This window comes from Rhinoderma darwinii, chromosome 2, assembly GCF_050947455.1.
Source record: "Rhinoderma darwinii isolate aRhiDar2 chromosome 2, aRhiDar2.hap1, whole genome shotgun sequence".
NCBI lineage: Eukaryota > Metazoa > Chordata > Amphibia > Anura > Rhinodermatidae > Rhinoderma > Rhinoderma darwinii.
The window spans coordinates 72,427,683-72,450,163 of record NC_134688.1 but is presented as its reverse complement, the minus strand read 5'-3'; the positions used below and the strand labels follow the sequence as shown (position 1 = coordinate 72,450,163).

The window sequence follows — 22,481 nt, the reverse complement described above, 5'->3', positions numbered from 1 at the left end:
ATGAACTTGCTGGCCGAGACCTTCCACCATCCATGGATGACTTGATTATTCTTGCCAATCTGATTGATATACGTTTCCGCGAGAGACAACAAGAATCTGCTCGGGGCAATCGGACATCACGGTTGGCACTAACCTTCCAAAGGCCTCTTCTTGCCTCATCTTCCTCTCGGTCGGATGAACCCATGCAGGTGGAGAGAACAAGACTCACGCCTGAGGAGCGCCAGAATAGACGAAAGTTTAATTTATGTTTATATTGTGGTGGTAAAACGCACTTCCTCAAGGACTGTCCAGTGAGGCTGGAAAACTCCAACACCTAGGGCAAGTAGGAGAGGCTACCCTAGGTGGAGTACCACCCTCTCAAAGGAGGACCATACCGGAAAAACTGTCCTTTGCAGGAACCACTTTCTGCGTTCAAGGCTTTCTAGATTCCGGATCCGCTGGGAATTTCCTGTGCCAGTCCCTGGTAAATCGCTACCAAATCCCAGTTAAAAAACTAACCAAACCTTTGTCCATTGCTTCTGTGGATGGGAGGCTTCTACAGGAGACTATCTATCTTGTCACCGAGTCCATTTTCATGTTAACAGGGGCGCTGCACCAGGAACGTACCTCCTTCTACGTTTTAAAGAACTCTCTGAACCCTTTGCTACTGGGTCTGCCGTGGTTGCAGAAGCACTCTCCTGTTATTGACTGGACTGGAGGTCAAATTACACGCTGGAGTGACTTCTGTCACCAACATTGTCTGCAACCTATTCGCCCATCCATGCCACATCCTACAGAATCTAACTCAGCAGGACTTCCTACTCCATATAAAAGCTTCTCTGATGTTTTCTGTAAACAACAAGCTGAATCGCTGCCACCTCACAGGCCATAAGACTGTGCCATAGACTTGGTCCCCAATGCCACACCTCCCAGAGGTAGAGTCTACCCTCTGTCTTTGCCCAAGACGGAGGCCATGTCTCGGTATATCCAAGAGAATCTGGAGAGAGGATTCATCCGTAAGTCCTCCTCTTCTGCTGGTGCAGGGTTTTTCTTTGTGGGGAAAAAGATGGCTCCCTGCGTCCTTGCATTGATTACCGTGTGTTGAATAATATCACGTTAAAAATCAAGCATCCGTTACCGTTGATCTCTGAACTCTTTGAGCGCTTACAGGGGACGAGAATTTTCACCAAACTAGACCTTCGTGGAGCTTATAACCTGATTTTGTATCCGCGAAGGAGACGAATGGAAAACCGCATTCAACACTCGTGATGGGTATTTTGAATACCTCGTCATGCCCTTTTGACTCAGTAATGCTCCTGCAGTTTTCCAGACCTTTGTTAATGACCTTTTTTGAGATCTATTGTACAGCTGTGTGGTGGTATACCAAGATGACTTTTTAATCTTTTCTCCCAATATTCAGACTCATCGTGTGCATGTGCGCCAAGTGTTACAGCGTCTGCGAGAGAACTCCCTCTTTGCTAAACTGGAGAAATGCCTCTTCGAGAAAACCAGCCTGCCTTTCCTGGGGTATGTCATTTCCGACCAGGGGCTTCAAATGGATCCAGCCAAGCTGTCCTCAATTCTCAACTGGCCTCGTCCGCAAGAACTCAAAGCTGTCCAACGCCTGCTGGGATTTGCAAATTCTTGCCGCCAGTTTATTCCTCACTCCTCCCAGTCCCCAGTTCATTATAGATCCAGAAAGCATTATGATCGCTGCCCAGGCTGAAGTGGTACACATTACCCGAGGGAAGACCTACGTACCCCCTAAACAAAGGGAATGTGTTCTTCGCTGGGATCATGCCTCCAGGGTTTCTGGGCACCCTGGCATCAAAAAGACTCTCAATTTTATTAGCCGTCAGTACTGGTGGCCTTCCATTTTCCTAGATACTAAAGACTTTGTTTCAGCCTGCTCCACCTGCTCTCAGAATAAAGTCTCCCATTTAAGACCTGCTGGCCTTTTGCATCCTCTACCTGTGCCTGATTCTCCCTGGTCACACATTGCCATGGACTTCATTACTGATCTGCCAGGTTCTGCTGGGTGTACCATGATCTGGGTAGACGTGGATCGCTTTTCCAAAATGGTGCATTTTGTACCCCTTTTAGGCCTTCTGTCATCTTCCCGACTGGCAACGCTGTTTATCAAGCACATCTTTCGCCTTCATGGTCTTCCTAAACATATTGTTTCTGACAGGGGAGTACAGTTCACATCCAAGTTTTGGAGAGCCTTGTGCAAACTGCTGGACGTCAAACTTGACTTCTCTTCCGCTTACCATCCTTAATCCACTGGTCAAGTAGATCGGATAAATCAAATACTTGAAAGTTTCCTCAGGAATTTTGTGTCTCCACGACAAGACGACTGGGCAAGTCTACTTCCATGGGCCGAATTTGCCTACAACAACAATACGGGGGAATCTACCCGCTCTTATCCTTTCTTCTTGGTGTATGGCCAGCACCCAGGAATACCTCTACCAGTTTCTGTACCTTCTGAGGTTCCAGCTGCTAACATGGTCCACCGTGACTTTGTACATATATGGCAGGAGGCCAAGGACTCCATCCACAAAGCCGTAGCCAGGTTCAAGAGAAACGCGGATAAAAAACGCAGGCTACCACCGCAGCTCTTTCCTGGGGATAAAGTCTGGCTGTCCACCCGGTACATACGACTGAAGACCCCTTGTTACAAACTGGCTCCTCGTTTTCTGGGTCCTTATGAGATAACAGAACAGATTAATCCAGTAACTTTCAGACTTCGCCTTCCTCAGTCTCTGAAAATCTCTAATTCTTTCCACATTTCTCTGCTGAAACCTACAATATTTAACCGATTTTCCCGAAAAGTTCCTGTCCATCCTTCTCCTGCGGCTGATGCTGAGATTAAAGAGATCCTTGATGTCAAAAGAACACGGGGGGAGATTGTGGTACCTGGTCGACTGGAAGGAATATGGTCCTAAGGAGAGATCATGGGAGTCCGTGGAGAATGTCAACGTCCCAGCTCTCATCGAGGACTTTGAACAAAGTTTCCCAAGCAAGCCAAAAAAGAGGGGGCGTAAGGGGGGGGGGGTAATGTAACGGCTGCCGCGCCATTCTCCGCTGCTCCCACGGCCTCTGCTCCGGTTCCTGTACCCTCCATTCCCTCATGCTCGTCCCGAGCTCCACTCACCCGATCCGGATGCTCTGCAGGCTCTGGGCGTCGTCAGGCATCTTTCACCTCCCTCTACGGCCATCATCCACGATGTGCGGCTGCAACCACTAGAGGGCGCAAGCGCTAACTCTTCCCTTCTTAAAGGGCCGCCGCGTGTGTATTGAGCATTTTGACACCACAGGTGTTTCATAGAATTCATTAGAATTGGGCAGTGAAAATAAAAACAATCCCTTTTCTTCAATAAGACGTAGCTTTAGCTCAAAATTTCTAATTTTCTCAACAAATAAAGGAAAAATTGTAAAGCAATTTCTCCAGAGTACGGCAATACCCCATATGTGTTCATAAACTGCTGTTTGGGTACATGGCAGGGCTCAGAATGGAAGGAGCGCCATTTGGCTTTTGGAGTGCAGATTTTTATGGATTGGTTTCTGGGCACCTGTGGGACCAAAACAGTGGAAACCCCCCAGAAGTGACCACATTTTGGAAACTACACCCCTCAATGCATTCACCTAGGGGTGTAGTGGGCATGTTAACCCCGCAGGTGTTTTGTAGAAATTAGTGTGCACTCGATGTTGCAATGTGAAAATTTGATTTTTCCATAGATATGCCAATATGTGGTGCCCAGCTTTTGCCGCCATAACAAGACCGCTCTCTAATTATTATGTGGTGTTTTCTGGTTTTAGAAACACCCCACATTTGGCCCTAATGTTTTGCCTGGATATTCGACCAGGCTCAGAAGTAAAAGAGTACCATGCAAAATTGAGGCCTAATTTGGCGATTTATAAAGTATTGGTTCACAATTGCAGGGCTCAGATGTGAAATAATAAAAAGAAAGTGACCCCATTTTTGAAATTACACCCCTCAAAGCATTTATTAAGGGGTGTAGTGAGTATTTTCACCCCATAGGTCTTTTCCATAAATGATTGCACTGCGGATGGTGCAAATTAAAAATTTCAGTGGTAAATAGGTCGTGCCCAGCTTGTGCCACTGGAGAGACATACCCCAAAAATTGTTAAAAAGGTTCTCCCAGGTATGGCGATGCCATATATTTGGAAGTAAATTGCTGTTTGGGCACGCTGTAGGGTTCAGCGGGGAAGGAGTGCCATTTGGCTTTTGGATCGTGGATTTTGCTTGGTAGTAGTTTTGTTTGGAGTTTTACTGGTGTTGCAGTTTATAATGTGGGGCATATGTAAGCTGGGCAGAGTATATCCGGGGCATAGCCAGGTGGTATAATAATGGGGTAAAAAAACAATAAAATAATCCATAGATGTGTGTTACGCTGTGACACAATCCTTTCTGCACAGGCCGGTGTCGCACTGATAAATGGTGTCCTTTCTTATGCGCCTTTTGGTCCACACTCCGCACCTTTGCAGTTTGGGGAATTTTGCTACGAAGTGTTGTCCTGGTATAATACGGGCACCCTCGCTTCCAGCAGATATGTTTGGGCCCTCCCCTTCCTGGTTCCCTCATTTTAGGGCCTTGATAATCTGCCTCTTGAAACAGAATAAATGTTCTCCTCTGATCTGCACAACTGCATATGTTTTATTTCCTGAGTTATTGGAGCCATAACTAATTTTATTTTTTCATAGACGTAGTGGTATGAGGGCTGTTTTTTTGCGGGACGAGCTGTAGTTATTATTGGTACCATTTTGCGGTACATGCGACTTTTTTTATCACTTTTTATCCTATTTTTTGGGAGGCCAGGTAACCAAAAAAAATGCAATTCTGGCATAGTTTTTTTCATTTTTTCATACAGCGTTCACCATGCGTTATAAATGACTTGTTAACTTTATTCTGCGGGTCAGTACGATTCCGGCGATACCTAATTTATAGCACTTTTTCATGTTTTACGTTTTGCACAATAAAATGACTTTTGTATTTGATAGAGGAACTCAAGGGCACTTTGGGAGCACTGAAAGCTGACTTGGGTGTGTGTGCTCCAGTTTAGCTAGAAGTTTATTGTAGCTTGTTAACAGGAATACTCAGTAATAACGATATCTACATGGCGACACAGTTGGTTATGAGTCGGTTGCCCATCTTTGTTAAATGATTGATACTGCATATCTGAACGTTATGACGTTGTAAGGGTGTATTCATTATCTCATAAAATTTGTATTCCTGCGATTGTATTTTGGATGATTACTGGTATGAATACTTTTATTATATTTATTATTTGTTATAAAAATTCTAAACCAATAAAAATGTTTACAATTAAAAAAAAAAAAAATGACTTCTGTAAAAAGAATGTATTGTTTTCTGTCGCCAAGTTGTGAGAACCATAACTTTTTAACTTTTTAGTCAACGGAGCTGTATGAGGGCTTGTTTTTTGTGAGACAAGCGTTTTTATAGGTACCATTTTTGGATACGTGCGACTTTTTGATCACTTTTTATTCCAATATTTGTAGGGCAAAGTGACCAAAAAAAGATTTCTGGTATAGTTTTTTAAGTTTCTTTTTTACGCTGTTCAACGCGTGCAATAAATAATATAATACTTTTATAGCTCAGGCGGTTAGGGTCGCGGTGATACCAAATACGTATGGTTTATTTTTTTTCAATAATAAAGGACTTGATAAGGGAACAGGGTGATTATGTTTTATTTTATTACTTGAAACTTTTATTATGTTTTCAAACTTTAACTTTTTTAACTTTTTTTTTTACACTTTTTTTTACCCCCTTTTTTCAAGTCCCACTAGGTGACTTGAAGGTCCAACTGTCTGTTTTTTTTTTTTCTAATACATTGCACTATCTACGTAGTGCAATGTATTAGATCTGTCAGTTATTCACTGACAGCAAGCCGATTAGGCTTCGCTGCCCGGTGGGGCCTAATCGGCTTCCATAATGGCAGAGCAGGAGGCCATTGTGTCTCCTGTTGCCATCACAGCAGTCGCCAGTCCTGATTGCCTGTCAGGGCTGGCGATCTACTAGCAACCGCTAAGATGCAGCGATCGCTGCATCGAAGGGGTTAATGGCAGGGATCGGAGCTAGCTCTGGTTCCTGCCGTTACAGGTGGATTTCAGCTGTAAAATACAGCTGACATCCACCGCTGATGACGCCGGCTCCGCTCCTGAGCCGGCACCATCTTGCTGGCGGGTCTACGGAAGCCGTTCAGGCTCTGCCGTCGGGCGGGTCCTGAACGGCTTCCATGCTAGGCAGTCCGGGAGTTCAGTATTAGGCCTCCGGTTGCCATTGCAGCCACTGGAACCCCGGGAATTTTATTGCCGGGGTTCCGATGAGCTGCAAACACTTTAAATGCAGCGATCGCGTTTGAGCGATGCATTTAAGGGGTTAATGGCGGGGATCTAAGCTAATTTCGGTCCCCGCCAATACAGCCGGATGTCACCTGTAAGAAACCGCTGACATTTGGCGATGATGGCAGCGGCTCAGCTTTCCATGACATACCCATATGTAAAATGTCGGGAAGGGGTTAAAAGACATATGCCATAAAGACATATAGATCTCACGGCAGTGCAATACATCCAGTCTTTTATCTATGGTGTCTATCATAAAGAGATTTTGAGTGGGAACATGAGACTTGGGGTTGATGATGTGACTGATTACAGCAGAAAAATTATTCCTGTTAAACACTACTGTGTAAATGCTATAGATAAAAAAAAGTTTTGGGGATGGCATCTTTACCATCCTTTACCAGGGGGCTTATTTACATATCAGGCACCAAATATAATGGCACTGATATGTAAATAACGGAGGAAGATAGGATTTTTTTTTAAAGTGAGACATTTTTTTATGACGCCCTGCCTATTACATGCTGCACTCAGCTGCACATGTATGGGCAGGTGAAAGGTTCTCTTTAACCCCTTCAGGACCAAGCTCATTTTGGCCTTCAGGACCAGACCCATTTTTTCAAATCTGACATATTTCACTTTATGTGGTAATAACTCCGGAACGCTTTTACCTATCAAAGTGATTCTGAGATTGTTTTCTCGTGACACATTGGACTTTATGATAGTGGAAAAATGTGGTCGATAAATTCAATATTTACCAGTGAAAAACACCAAAATTTGGTGAAAAATTGCAAAAATTTGCATTTTTCTAAATGTAAATGTATCTGCTTGTAAGACAGGCAGTTATACCACACAAAATTGTTGCTAATTAACATCCCCCATATGTCTACTTTAGATTGGCATCGTTTTTTGAACATCCTTTTATTTTTCTAGGACGTTACAAGGCTTAGAACTTTAGCAGCAATTTCTCACATTTTCAAGAAAATTTCAAAAGGCTATTTTTACAGGGGCCAGTTCAGTTGTGAAGTGGCTTTTAGGGCCTTATATATTAGAAACCGCCAAAAAGTCACCCCATTTTAAAATCTTCACCCCTCAAAGTATTCAAAACAGCATTTAGAAAGTTTCTTAACCCTTTAAACGTTTCACAGGAATTAAAGCAACGTAGAGGTGAAATTTTCAAATTTCATTTTTTTTTTGCAGAAATTCATTTTTATTCTATTTTTTTTGTAACACAGAAGTTTTTACCAGAGAAATGCAACTCAATATTTATTGCCCAGATTCTGCAGTTTTTAGAAATATCCCACATGTGGCCCTAGTGTGGTAAAGGACTGAAGCACCGGGCTCGGAAGCAAAGGAGCACCCAGTGGATTTTGGGCCTCCTTTTTATTAGAAAATATTTTAGGCTCCATGTCAGGTTTCAAGGGCTCTTTCGGTGCCAAAACAGTGGAAATCCACCAAAAGTGACCCCATTTTGGAAACTACACCCCTTGAGGAAATTATCTAGGGGTATAGTGAGCATTTTGACCCCACAGGTTTTTTGCAGAAATTATTGGAAGTAGGCCGTGAAAATAAAAATCGTCATTCTTTCAAAGATTATGTAGGTTTAGCTAATTTTTTCTAATTTCCACGAGGACTAAAGGAGAAAAAGCACCACAACATTTGTAAAGCAATTTCTCCCGAGTAAAACAATACCCCACATGTGGTTATAAACGGATGTTTGGACACACGGCGGAGCTTAGAAGGGAAAGAGCGCCATTTGGCTTTTGGAGCTCAAATTTAGCAGGAATGGTTTGCGGAGGCCAGGTCGCATTTGCAAAGCCCCTGAGGTACCAAAACAGTGAAAACGCCAAAAAAGTGACTCCATTGAGAAAACTACACCCCTTGAGGAATCCATCTAGGGGTGTAGTGAGCATTTTGCCCCCACAGGTGTTTCATAGATTTTATTAGAATTGGGCAGTGAAAATAAAAAAAATCCTTTTTCTTCAATAAGACGTAGCTTTAGCTCCAAATTTTTAATTTTCTCAACAAATAAAGGAAAAAAAGAACCCCAACGCTTGTAAAGCAACTTCTCTGGAGTACGGCAATACCCCACACGTGGTCGTAAAATGCTGTTTGGGCACACGGCAGGGCTCAGAAGGGAAGGAGCGCCATTTGCTTTTGGTGTACAGATTTTGCTGCATTTGGTTTCTGGTCGCTATGTTGCATTTGCAAAGTCCCTGTGGGACCAAAACAGTGGATCCCCCCCAGAAGTGACGCCATTTTGGAAACAACACCCTCAAGGTATTCACCTAGGGGTGTAGTGAGCATGTTAACCCCACAGGTGTTTTGCAGAAATTCGTGTGCACACGATGTGGGAGAATGAAAATGGGAATTTTTCCTTAGATACGCCAATATGTGGTGCCCGGCTTGTGCCACCATAACAAGACAGCTCTCAATTATTATGCGGTGTTTCCCTGTTTTAGAATCACCCTACATGTGGCCCTAATCTTTTGCCTGGACATTCGACAGGGCTCAGGAGTGAAAGAGTACCGTGTAAAATTGAGGCCTAATTTGGCGACATATAAAGTATTGGTTCACAATTGCAGAGGCTTTGATGTGAAATAATAAAAGAAACCCCTGAGAAGTGACCCCATTTTGGAAACTGCACCCCTCAAGGCATTTATTAAGGGGTGTAGTGAGCATTTTCACCCCACGTGTCTTTTCCATAAATGATTGCGCTGCGGAAGGTACAAATTAAATAGTTTCCCTAGATATGCCAATTCAGTGTCAAATGTCATGCCCAGCTTGTGCCACTTTTTTTTTTATATACACCGTTCACCGTACGTTATAAACTACATGTTACCTTTATTCTGCGGGTCAGTACGATTCCGGCGATACCAAATTTATAGAACTTTTTTATAACTTTTTGCACAATAAAATTACTTTTGGAAAGAGAATGTATTTTTTCTGTCGCCAAGTTGTGAGAGCCATAACTTTTACATTTTTTCGTCGATGAAGCTGTGTGAGGGCTTGTTTTTTTTGCGAGACGAGGTATAGATTTTATCGGTACCATTTTTGGATACATGCGACTTTTTGATCACTTTTTATTTCAATTTTTGGAAGACAGTGACCAAAAAACCAGTAATTATGGCAGTGTTTTTGAGGTTTTTTTTTACGGCGTTCACTGTGCGGAATAAATAACATAATATTTTTATAGTTCAGGTCGTTACGGTCGCTGCGATACCAAATATGTATGGCTTTATTATTTTTTTCAATAATAAATGACTTATAAGGGAAAAAGGGCGATTGTGTTTTGTGTTATTATTTGAAACTTTTATTGTATGTTTTCCAACTTTTATTTTTACTTTTTTGACACTTTTTTTTACACTTTTCTTTAGTCCCACTAGGGGACTTGAATGTCCAACTATTTGTTTGATGTTCTAATACATTGCACTACCTATGTAGTGCAATGTGTTGGAACTGTCAGTTGTTCACTGACAGCAAGCCGATTAGGCTCCGCCTCTGGGCGGGGCCTAATCAGCTTACGTAATGGCAGACAGGAGTCCATTGTTAGGGCTCCTGTTGCCATGGTAGCAGTCGCCAGCCTTGCCATCGCATGGCAAGGCTGCCGATTTTCTACAAACCTCTAGGATGCAGCGATCACAATGGATCGCTGCATCGAAGGGGTTAATGCCAGGAATCGGAGCTAGCTCCGGTTCCTGGCGATAGATCGGGGTGTCCGCTGTTACATACAGCGGACACCCACTGCTGATGACGCCGGCTCAGCTTCTGAGCCGGAAGCTGAGCCGGCGCCATCTTGCCGATGTTACCGGAAGCCTCCTGGGCCCCGCCGACGACGGGGCATAGGAGGATTCCGTTACAGGCTGATCGGGAGGTAAGCATTAGCCCTCCGATCGCCTTTGCAGCCACCGGCAACCCAGCGATCACGTTGCTGGGGTGCCGGTGGCTATAAACTCCTCACATGCTGCGATCTCTATTGAACGCAGCATGTGAGGGGTTAATCGGTCGGATCGGATGCTAGCTCCGGTCCTGGCCGATACCTTAGGGTGCCAGCTGTAACATACAGCTGTCACCCGGTGGTGATGTCGCTGGCTCAGCTCCTGAGCCAGCTTCATCTCCATGACGTATATTTACGTGAAAAGGCGGTAAGCCACCGATTTTAATGACGTATATATACGTGATCCGGCGGGAAGGGGTTAAAGAGGATCTGTCTCTAGTTTAGTCATGCCCAATCTCCTAGCTCATCTAATAGTCGCTGTCACACTCATAATGCTAGTGAAAATTGTGTCCCAAAAAGTTTTTGTTATGTTATGAGCTTTTTTTCTAAATATGTAAATGAGCCTATACTAGACAAGAGGGAGGTAACAGCAGCGATTCTCCTGAGGTGGAGCTGCCTCAGGAACCATTCACTTTTATTGTCCACGGACACCTTCCTGTTTATTTACGGGAATATGTCCGGGCCGTAGTAGTGTACCGCAAAAGATAGGACATGTCCTATCTATTGCTTTTTACGGCCCATGTTCCCATACTTTATTAGCCATGCCCGCAATCTTGGGCCGTGATTACGGGCACGACCTTGTGCATGAGACCTAAGTGACTAAAGCTGGAGGGAAGGGGGATCACTACAAACAGCCATATCTCGGCGGTTCTGGTGGCATATCAAAGAGGAGATTCTAATATTTCATATGCCACCAGTATCGCATTCTAGCTGTGAAACAACCAGAGATATCACCAGTTGAAAACACAGTCGGGTATGGAATTTGTGTTGCTGGGCTGGGAAGAAGAGAACTGTATGCTGATTGGACAGCGTCATACAGAAAACATTACACGGCTCAGAGTGAAAAGAAAGAGTCACCTCCTATTTGGCTATTAGAGCCACATTAGCATATTTAGAAAAAATCACACTGTAGTTATCAGCATCATAGCGCCTATTAGATTAGTTAGGAGATAGGGAATTAATAAACTAGTGACAGAGCCTCTTTAAATATAACCCGACAGCTGCCCTGACATGTCTGTTTTAGTACATACTTGTATTTCCCATGAAATTAAAATTTGTACTGTGTCATACCTCTGTTACTCTTCCTGGAAATTTATGAATTAATTGACAACTGGGTGTTACCATTGTCAATGGAGCCTGCTCCCACACACTTGTATACTGTTCAATCACTGCTGACAGTGTTAGGCCTGATTTACACGAGCGTGTGCGTTTTGCGCGCGCAAAAAACGCTGCGTTTTGCGCGCGCAAAAAACGCTGCGTTTTGCGTGCGCAAAAGGCAATTGACAGCTCCGTGTGTTATCCGTGTATGATGCGCGGCTGCGTGATTTTCGCGCAGCCGCCATCATAGAGATGAGGCTAGTCGACGCCCGTCACTGTCCAAGGTGCTGAAAGAGCTAACTGATCGGCAGTAACTCTTTCAGCACCCTCGACAGTGAGTTCCGATCACAATATACACCAACCTGTGAATCAAAAAAAGACGTTCATACTTACCATTAACTTCCTGCTTCCTCCAGTCCGGTCTCCCGGCCGTTGCCTTGGTGACGCGTCCCTCTCTTGTCATCCGGCCCCACCTCCCAGGATGACGCGGCAGTCCATGAGACCGCTGCAGCCTGTGATTGGCTGCAGCCTGTGCTTGGCCTGTGATTGGCTGCAGCTGTCACTTGGACTTAATTGTCATCCCGGGAGGTCGGACTGGAGGAAGAAGCCGGGACTTATCGGTAAGTCCGAACTTCTGTTTTTTTTTACACGTATATGTATATTGTGATCGAAAGTCACTGTCCATGGTGCTGAAACAGTTTAAGTCTTTCAGCACCGTGGGCAGTGACTGTCTCCTGACGTCGCGTACCCGAACATTTTTTGCCGGGTTCGGTCAAAACGAGTTCGGCCGAACCCGGTGAAGTTCGGTGCGCTCATCTCTAATTTGACACTCCGTTTGGATGTTTGTAAACAGAAAAGCACGTGCTGCTTTTCTGTTTACATTCATCCTTTTGACAGCTCTTGCGCGAATCACGCAGTTCGCACGGAAGTGCTTCCGTGCGGCATGCGTGGTTTTCACGCACCCATTGACTTCAATGGGTGCGTGATGCGTGAAAAACGCACGATTATAGAACATGTCATGAGTTTTACGCAACGCACTCACGCTGCGCAAAATTCACGCATCGTCTAAACTGCCCCATAGAGTAATATAGGTGCGTACGACACGCGTGAAAAGCATGCGCGTCGCACGCGCGTATATTACGCTCGTGTAAATGAGGCCTCAGGGTATGTGCACACACACTAATTACGTCCGTAATTGACGGACGTATTTCGGCCGCAAGTCCCGGACCGAACACAGTGCAAGGAGCCGGACTCCTAGCATCATACTTATGTACGATGCTAGGAGTCCCTGCCTCGCTGCAGGACAACTGTCCCGTACTGTAAACATGATTATACTACGGGACAGTTGTCCTGCAGCAAGGCAGGGACTCCTAGAGTCGTACATAAGTATGATGCTAGGAGCCCGGCTCCCTGCACTGTGTTCGGTCCGGGACTTGCGGCCGAAATACGTCCGTCAATTACGGACGTAATTAGTGTGTGTGCACATACCCTTAGGGTATGTTCACACAAAAAATGGCTCTATTACGCCTACAAACATCTGCCCATTGCTTTCAATGGGTTTTACGATGTTCTGTTCCCACGAGGTGAAATTTTATGCGTCGCTGTAAAAAGACGGCGCGTAAAAAGACGCCCGCGTCAAAGAAGTGCATGTCACTTCTTGGGCTGTTTTTCATTGACTCCATTGAAAAACAGCTCCAATAACGTCCGTAAAATACACAGCGAAAAACGCGAGTTGTTAAAAAAACGTCTGAAAATCAGGAGCTGTTTTCGCCTGAAAACAGCTCCGTATTTTCAGACGTTTCTGGTGACTGCGTGTGAACATACCCTTAGAGTGTGCAGGGACACACCTTATTGACAAGGGGAATGAAGATGCCCAGTTACCAATTTATTCATACATTTCCAGGTGGAATAACAGATGAATGGCACAAAGCAGAGTTCTAAGAAAAGATGACCCAGCAATGTTCTTTCATGGGGAGAAACAAGTACTTACTAAAACAGACATGTCAGGAGAGGTGACAGGTCTTCTCAAGGCCCAGACCTAATTAGCCACCAATCCGAGCTGGAGCCCGGTAAGCAGGGGAGGGGATATTCACTTAATAGAAATCATTTTAGAATTAATTTTACTCGTGTACATGGTGACAAATAAATGGCCAACAGATACGTAGATTGCAACTACCAGAACATGTTTTCTTTAAAATGTCAAAGCGCTGTGCAAATAAGCAGTGATAACTATTTATAATAAATCCAAGAAATGACAACAGACATTCTGCACAAACCCTGCAGCAAGAAATATGTTGGCTTTCTGGAAATTCTGAATCTTAAAAATCCTAACAATTTTAAACCATCAAATAATAATATTCTGGTGGATTATAAATAGTGCTTAGACATGTCATTGTTTACATGTCACATATTACTGTCCCCCTCTCCATAATGTATGGGCAATAAAATGCATTTTATGCAAAATAAGACTTTTGTTTTTGGACCTTTTTTTAAATTTTTTAGTCACATTATGTTTTTAATCCCAGTAAGGGATAACTTTACTTACAACATAATTTTTTACTTATAATGTAATAGCATACACCTGTATACTAATACATTTTCACTATGTCACTATGACACGGGCTTCTGTTAGGGCAGAACATAGTGTGCACTAACAGCAGGCATACTGAACAGACAGCCCTGGGGTCCTTTCTAGGACCCCAGGACTGACTGCAGAGGGTTCCCCCAGTCTCCGATTGTCTCACTGGTTTTCCGGTGATGCGATAGACGAGGGGCGTCCTCCTTGATCATGTCGCGGTCACGGACTGCGGTAATCAAAGGGTTAAACAGCTGGGGTCGGAATATTTTCAGATCCCAGCTGTACTCAGAAGGCTTCTTTAAATACAGGAGCGGTAAGTTACGGCTCCTGTTTAGAGAATGAGCAATCCCAAGAGCGCTCAAATGTCTTTTCTACAGTGATGCCAAAGGACGTCGCCCTGGACTAAGTACCTGCACCACCTGCCGCCAAAAGACGATGGGCAGTTGTTAAGGAGTTAGGCCTCATGAACACGTCCGTGCCCGTAATCACGGCCCGCAATTGCGGGCACGGCCTGCCACCGACACGCATGGGCTGCATTTTCGTGCCGTGCTCCCATACAAAGTATGGGAGCACGGCCCGCAAAAAGCGAAAAGTAGGACATGCTCCATATTTCCCGGCACGGTTCTACGGCACGGACACCCTTCCGTAGCAATACGGAAATGTGCCCGTGGCTAATAGAACCGGGCCGGTCCGAAATTGCGGATTGTATTGCTGTCCGCAATTATGGAGTTTTTTTTACGGTCGTGTGCATGGGGCCTTAGTGTATCTAAAGTCCTATTAGATAGAGGTACACTGAATGGCCACTTTATTAGAGACACCCATCTAGTAGCGGGTTGGACCTCCTTTGACCTTTAGAACCGCAGCAATTCATTATGGCATAGATTCCACTAGATGTTACAATTATTTTACAGGAATATTAGCCCACGCGGACAGGATAGCCTCTCACAGTTGTCGCTAAAGTGTCTTTCTGTCATAGGGTTAACAGCTGCCATCAAAGGATAAACTTGGTTGACCACAATGCTTAGTTAAGCCCAACTATTCAAACGTCCATCCACAGGTATCAGTTGACCCAGGGTGTGTCAAGAAAACATTCCCCACCCCATTACTCCACCTCTACCAGCCTAAACTCCTGCCATCTGAAAAAAAAAAAAGAGTACATCAATTATTGCTGATTGCATTAAATTTTGACCCTCCCATCAGCATTGTGCAACAGAAATCTGGATTCATCTGACCAGGTGATCTTTTTCCACTGCTCAATGATTCAATTTTTTGCGCTCTAAGCCTGGGTTCACACGACCTATTTTCAGACGTAATGGAGGCGTTTTACGCCTCGAATTACGTCTGAAAAAACGGCTCCAATACGTCGGCAAACATCTGCCTATTACTTTCAATGGGCTTTAAGATGTACTGTGCCGACGACCTGTCATTTTACGCGTCGCTGTCAAAAGACGGCGTGTAAAAATACAGCCTTGTCAAAAGAAGTGCAGGACACTTCTTGGGACGTTTTTGGAGCCGTTTTCTTATAGACTCTATTGAAAACAGCTCCAAAAACGGCTGTAAAAATGCTGTGAAAACGCCACAAAAAACGCAGCGAAAAACGCGAGTTGCTCAAAAAACGTCTGAAAATCAGGAGCTGTTTTCCCTTGAAAACAGCTCCGTATTTTCAGACGTATTTTGTTAATCGTGTGAACATACCCTTATGCTCAACAGAGTCTTGCTTTTTTGTTTCCCTTAGGCCTCATGCACACGACCGTAAAAACACCCGTTATTGGGGGACGTAATTACGACCCGCAATAACGCGCCCATAGACTTCTGTTAGTCACGGGTACCTTCCCGTTTTTTCACATGTTCTATTTTTTCATTTTACGGGCCGTGCTGCTATACTTTATAATGGCAACACGGCTCGCAAAAGCGGCCGGCTGCCCGTGGCCGCCCGTGCTCGTAATTACGAGTCGTAATTACGAGCACGGTCATGTGCATGAGGCCTTAGGCCTCATGCACACGAACGTATTTTTGTCCTCCTGTAAATACCGGCATAAATACGGGTCCTTGCTCACACGTATTCGACCCGTATTGCACCAGTATTTACGGACCTGTGCCCGTAAATACGGGTCCGGTGTCACCCGTATTCCACCCGTATTTACGGGCACGTTTTCGCTGCAAAATTGCACTGCACTAATCGGCAGCCCCTTCTCTCTATTAGTGCAGGATAGAGAGAAGGGGCAGGCCTTTCCGAGGTAAAAGTAAAAGAAATTCATACTTACCCGGCTGTTGTCTTGGTGACGCGTCCCTCTCTTGACATCCAGCCCGACCTCCCTGGATGACGCTGCAGTCCATGTGACCGCTGCAGCCTGTGGTTGGCCTGTGATTGGCTGCATCGGTCACATGGACTGAAACGTCATTCCGGGAGGCCGGAATGGAGGAAGAAGCAGGGAGTTCTGGGTAAGTATGAACGTCCAGGGTGCTGAAAGAGTTACTGCCGATCGTTTAACTCTTTCAGCACCCTGGACAGTGGCTATTTACTGACGTCGCCTAGCAACGCTCCCGTAATTACGGGAGCACACACACGTAGTCACCCGTAATTACGGGAGCCCCATAGATTTCAATGGGCCTGCCCGTGCCGTAATTACGGCCTGAAATAGGACATTTTCTATATTTTTCAATGGCACGGGCACCTTCCCATAAGCATACGGGGAGGTACCTGTGGCCAATAGAAGTCCATGGGCCCGTAAAAATGTGCCGTAATTACGGGCAGTTTTACGTTCGTGTGCATGGGGCCTAGGACAGTAATGGCACTCTAAGGGTATGTTCACACGATGAGAGGCATTTACGTGTGAAAAGACAGACTGTTAACAGCTGCCTCGTTTCACACGTAAATGCTCCTCCTCGTAATTTACGAGGCGTCTGAGACGCTCTGAGACGCTCGTAAATCTTGAGCTGTGCTTCATTGAATTCAATGAAGAACAGCTCAAATTACGTGGCAAAGAAGTGCCCTGCACTTCTTTGCCGAGGCAGTCCATTTACGCGTCGTCGTTTGACAGCTGTCAAACGACGATGTGTAAATTACAGGTCGTCTGCACAATACGTCGGCAAACCCATTCAAATGAATGGGCAGATGTTTGCCGACGTATTGTAGCCCTATTTTCAGACGTAAAACGAGGCATAATAGGTCGTGTGAACCCAGCCTAAGGGTATGTGCACACGCAGAGTCAAAAACGTCTCAAAATACGGCGCTGTTTTCAAGGGAAAACAGCCCCTGATTTTCAGAAGTTTTTTGAGCAACTTGCGTTTTTCGCATCGTTTTTTACGGCTGTTTTTGGAGCTTTTTTCATTGGAGTCTATGAGAAAACGGCTCCAAAAACGTCCCAAGAAGTGTCCTGCACTTCTTTTGATGAACCGTCATTTTACGCGCCGTATTTTGACGGCGTCGCATAAAATGACAGCTCGTCTGCACAGAACATCGTAAGACGCATTGCAATCAATGAGCAGATGTTTGCCGACATATTGGAGCCGTCTTTTCAGGCATAATTAGAGGCGTAAAACGCCTCCATTACGTCTGAAAAGAGGTTGTGTGCACATACCCTAACCGGTCGTCTGCTCTTATAGCTCATCCGTGCTAAGGAACGTGTAAGGGTACATCCCTGCTTACCCCTCTCCGGAGGACAGCGCAGGGACACGGGCTGTCGGGCGGCTGAAGTGGTTGCAGCTCCGGACGAAGGAGCGTCTTGGGCGTCATGGCAACGGCCGCACTGCCGACAGCCATGACGCCTGCGCCCAACGGCAAGCAGGGCAAACTCTCGCGCGGCGGGACTTGGAAGAGCATGGGGAGCGCGGCAAGCGAGAGGGGCGGAGCAAGGAGTGGCGCGAAAAAGGAGGAGGAGAGCGGAAGTGAGGTGTGAAGCAGGAGCAGGATGGAGAGGGAACCGGAGACAGAAGGAGAGAAATAGGAGAACAGGGGTCCGGACAGGGAAAGTGAGAGTAGAAAGAAAGGCCGCCGGGAGAGAGAGAAGGCAGGAGCCTGACAGCACGTGGGCTCCCCTCTGCAGCCTCGGAATAAGAGGACAAAGGACAGCACGGGTGTTCTGTTCAAATCTTTGAGAAGGACAGAGGACCGGCCGAAGCACAAGGAGTGTGCCAACAGCCACAGGTACCGTGATCAGATTTTAAGACCCCTGACCAAGAGCTAGAGTCCCGCCATAAAGAAAGGGCCCTTGTCCTAGTCTGTGACCATTTCCCGGCGTGACGTCCCTCTCTAACTACCGCCACCGTACGCACAAAAGACTAGTCCCAAAAGGGACAACCAATCATCCTGAGCTAGGCCCAAAGGCAGGTGGACTTGCTATCTCATTAACCGCACCAGTGCCTCTGTGCGTCCTTCAGAGTAAAGCACCGCATGTAACCCTTGCATGGAACTGTTATTAGTAAAGCACCGCATGTAACCCTTGCATGGAACTGTTATTAGTAAAGCACCGCATGTAACCCTTGCATGGAACTGTTATTAGTAAAACACCGCATGTAACCCTTGCATGGAACTGTTATTAGTAAAGCACCGCATGTAATACTTGCATGGAACTGTTGTTTATGAATCTTGTTGGAACAGGAGCAGACAGAAGGAACGGTCGGGTTGACGGGACCTTGTTGGACTATTAGCTGGACTTCGTGTAACCCTTAGCGTAATGCCGCCAGTTCAGTTGCGTCCTAGGGGGTCCACCGTTCGGACTACCGACTGAGGAGAGAGAGGGTTGTCATGAAAGGTAGCGGATAGCTCCGCAAGGACCCGTGACGGTGCTAGTAGGTACGTTAGTCGCTGATTCCCACGACGCGATCCGTGGGCCGAGAGTGTGACTCTTACCCTAGGATAGGCTGTCAGTAGCGAGTAGCTCCCGCCGTGACTGACAGCGGCATGTCCTTAGCCAAGCTGGCAACGTGGGGTCAGGCACAACCTCTCTCCGGAGGACTTCCAGCGGGATCGAAGTCCTCAACCCCAGGATTCCTGTCTGCTCCATAAAGAAGAATTTATTGTTATTTGCTCGCTGCAGTAAAGAAGTTGCCCAAAAGAAGGTGTGTCCTGTTCATTTCGTTCCAACCGCGGTAGTCCCTCCTACAAACGACTAGTTGTGCGTTTGGACATGTTAGTTGGAGCACCAGCGTTGCATTAGGCTACATTCACACGACAGTGAAAACAAATGCATCAGTGTTCATTTTGCATCAGTGTGTCTTCAAATTTTCATCCATTTCCAGTTCGTCTGTCTGTTTTTAATGGCCCTTTGAGATCCGTTTATCATGGCCGTTAATAAAACTGATAAATTTCATTTGTCAGGCTTTTTTGTCGCAACCCCCTGAAAACACCCAAAAAAAGGTCACATGTTCACCTAGACACTATTTACAGGCTCCTTGTAGATGATACCACACACCTCAATGTAGATGATGCCACACAGCCCCCCTGTAGATAATCCCACACACCTCCCCGTAGATGATGCCACATGTCTCCCTGTAGATGATGCCACACAGCCTCCCCGTAGATGATGCCACACAGCCTCACTGTAGATGCCACACAGCCCCCTGTAGATGATGCCACACAGCCCCCTTGTAGATGATGCCACACAGCTCCCCTGTAGATGATGCCACACACCTCCCTGTATATGATGCCACACAGGCTCCCTTTAGATGATGCCACACAGCCTCCCTGTAGATGATGCCACACACCTCCCTGTAGATGATGCCACACACCTCCCTGTATATGATGCCACACAGCCCCGTTGTCGGTGATGCCACACAGCCTCACTGTAGATGATGCCACACAGCTCCAATGTAGATAATGCCACACAGCCACCCTGTATATGATGCCACAGAGCCCGATATGTATTAATAAACTTTCGGCTGAATGCCCTACACACTCACCAATGCAGTGCCGTCTTCTTCAGGTGTGGTCTCTAGTCTTCACATGTGGTCTCTTGTCGTCACGGGATATGCGAAGGTGGCGCAATGATGCCATTTGTTGCCTTCGTAGAACCAGTGAAGACTAGAGACCCTACCTGTAGAAGACGGCGCTGCATCGGTGAGTGTGTACGGCATTCAGCGTCATCGCACCGCCGATAGCTTGCCTCTTGAATCCCCATATCACAGATCCGTTTTTAACGGTTGTTACATGTATTGACAACCGTTAAAAACTGATCCATTGACTTCTATGGGGGCCGTCTGGCCGTGTAAACGACCAAAAATAGGACATGTCCTATTTTTTGACGGCCAATATACACGGGCCGTTAAAAAAACGTTTGTGTGAAAACACCCATAGAACATCATTGTTCAAAAAACGTCCGTCGCACGGATGTTTTTAACTGTCGTGTGAATGTAGCCTTAGACTGCAATAGGCTTGACTGTGCACCGCTTGTCATCAGAACGATTCTTGACATCCTCCTCTGACCACTTTTGGTGACATCCACAGGATCCCCTTTCGCTAGATGTTTTTTCTCGATCACACCATTCTCGGTATGCTCCCTCCACCCCATTGCATGAGAAAAAGGTTGGCAGTTTTTGAAATACTGGCCCCGGCTAGTGTAACCCATGATTTGTTCGAAGTCGCTTAGATCACTTGATTTTCCCATTCTAATGTGGATTCACAAAAAACTTGCTTACTTGGTTTTATGCTGCACTCGGGGTCACGTGTCTATTTTCTATACAGGAATGCCACAATAGTGAAAGGGCAGGTGTCTCTAATAAAGTGGCCATTCAATGTATATTTTTTCAGACCTTTATGTTTTTTATTCTTGAGATTCATCCAATCCTGCATTTTGCATCCAACAAATTGGCAGCTTATTATCATTCTTACTACTGATTTATTTAATAAAAAAACATAGGTAGTTGAATTTTTTACATTTTTTTAAGGGTATCAGACCTTGAAGTAGAAACCAAGCTGACAGGTCTAGCATGTCAGACAAGACAAGGAGGCGATTGTAGAGTTACAATTAACAGTAACAAGGTCAAGGTGATACTAGGAGAACTGAAGACAAGGAAGTAGTATCTTCATAACATAAAGCACTAGTCAGCACCAGAAGTGTGATCTGTGCCCCCTTATAAGCAAAAACATATTTAAAGTGTATCTATATATATATTTTTATTATTATTATTATTATTATTATTATTATTATTATTATTTAAATAGGTTCAAAATTACTTGCTGGGTCACTGGTCATTTCTTTAACACGGCCATTGATAAAATTCTGATTACCCGCAGCCGTCACTAGGAGGAGCTTCCTGCATAAGGATTTATACAGCTCCCATTGAACTCAATAGTAAAGCTGTCTTCAGTAAGCTTCACTGCTTTCCTAGTGTTCACTGTGTACATCCATTTGCGTAAAGGGTTAAAAGAAATTCAGAATAATAATAGTCCTTAGTCTGCATTCAGACCTAATACTTCTCCGTGGCCCAGGAGCTGTTTATTGAGTGATAAGAAGAGTATGCAGCACCTGCCAGGATATGCCATAAATGTCTGATAGATGCGTGTCCCAATTCTGGTACCTGCACCAATATCAAGAAGGGGTGTCACCCGACCCCCATTTTGCTTGGTGCGGTGGCCCCGTCTGATATCTGCGGGCCGGCGCAGCTGGCAAAACGAGGGTCAGGTGAAACCCACTTATGTGTTATAAGTGCTGGTCTCAGAGTATTTATGGCATATCCTGTGGATGGGAATACCCCTTCCTGACCACCCCACATAGATTAACGGGCTGCAGCACTGGTCCTTGTGCCTGCAGCCCGTTAATCTACGTGTGCTCCTAACAGAGCACACAGGCACTCCCCTATGCCCGGCATCTCCCAGTACGGGCTGCTACTAGCAGCCTTATTACTGGGGGAAAACATTGGGTCGGATCACAGCAGTGATTAACCCCTTAAATGCGGCAGTCAATAGCGACCGCCGCATTTAAGTTGTTATAGCAACATCGGCACCCCGCTACGCGATTGCGGGGGGCCGATTGTTGCGGGGGGGGGGGGGATTGCTATGGCAACCGGAAGCCTAGCAAAGGCTTCCGGTCTGCCATCTATGGATCTCAGGGTATTATTACAATGATCCAACAATTGGATCTTCAAGTCCCTAGTGGGACCGCCATAAATTTTTTTTTAAATAAATTATACCGGAATCGCTATTTTTAGTCACTTCAGCTCCCCAAAAATTGCATAAATAGGGATCAAAAAGTCGTGCCAATAAAAACTACAGTTTGTTCTGCAAAAAACAAGCCCTCACACAGCTTTCCTGAAATAAAAAAGTTGTGGCTCTTTGAATATGGCGACACAAAAACTAAATAATTTTTTTAAAACCGTGATTTTATTGTGCAAACACCGTAAAACATAAAAAACCTATATACATATGGTATCGCCGTAATCGCATCGACCCACAGAATAAATTAAATATGTCATTTATAGCGCACGGTGAACGCCGTAAAAAAAAGAATAAAA

At 45.4% G+C, this 22,481-nt stretch overlaps 1 protein-coding gene across 1 annotated transcript in view; it reads left to right on the top strand.

Annotated features, from left to right (window-relative positions):
* The first annotated feature begins 2,862 nt into the window (after window positions 1–2,862).
* Window positions 2,863–22,481, top strand: part of STOML3 (stomatin like 3) — a 79,795-nt gene continuing 60,176 nt past the window's right edge. The window contains exon 1 of the mRNA XM_075851055.1: window positions 2,863–3,019. Coding sequence (XP_075707170.1) covers window positions 2,863–3,019 — 157 coding nt within the window. The remainder of the gene's footprint in view (window positions 3,020–22,481) is intronic.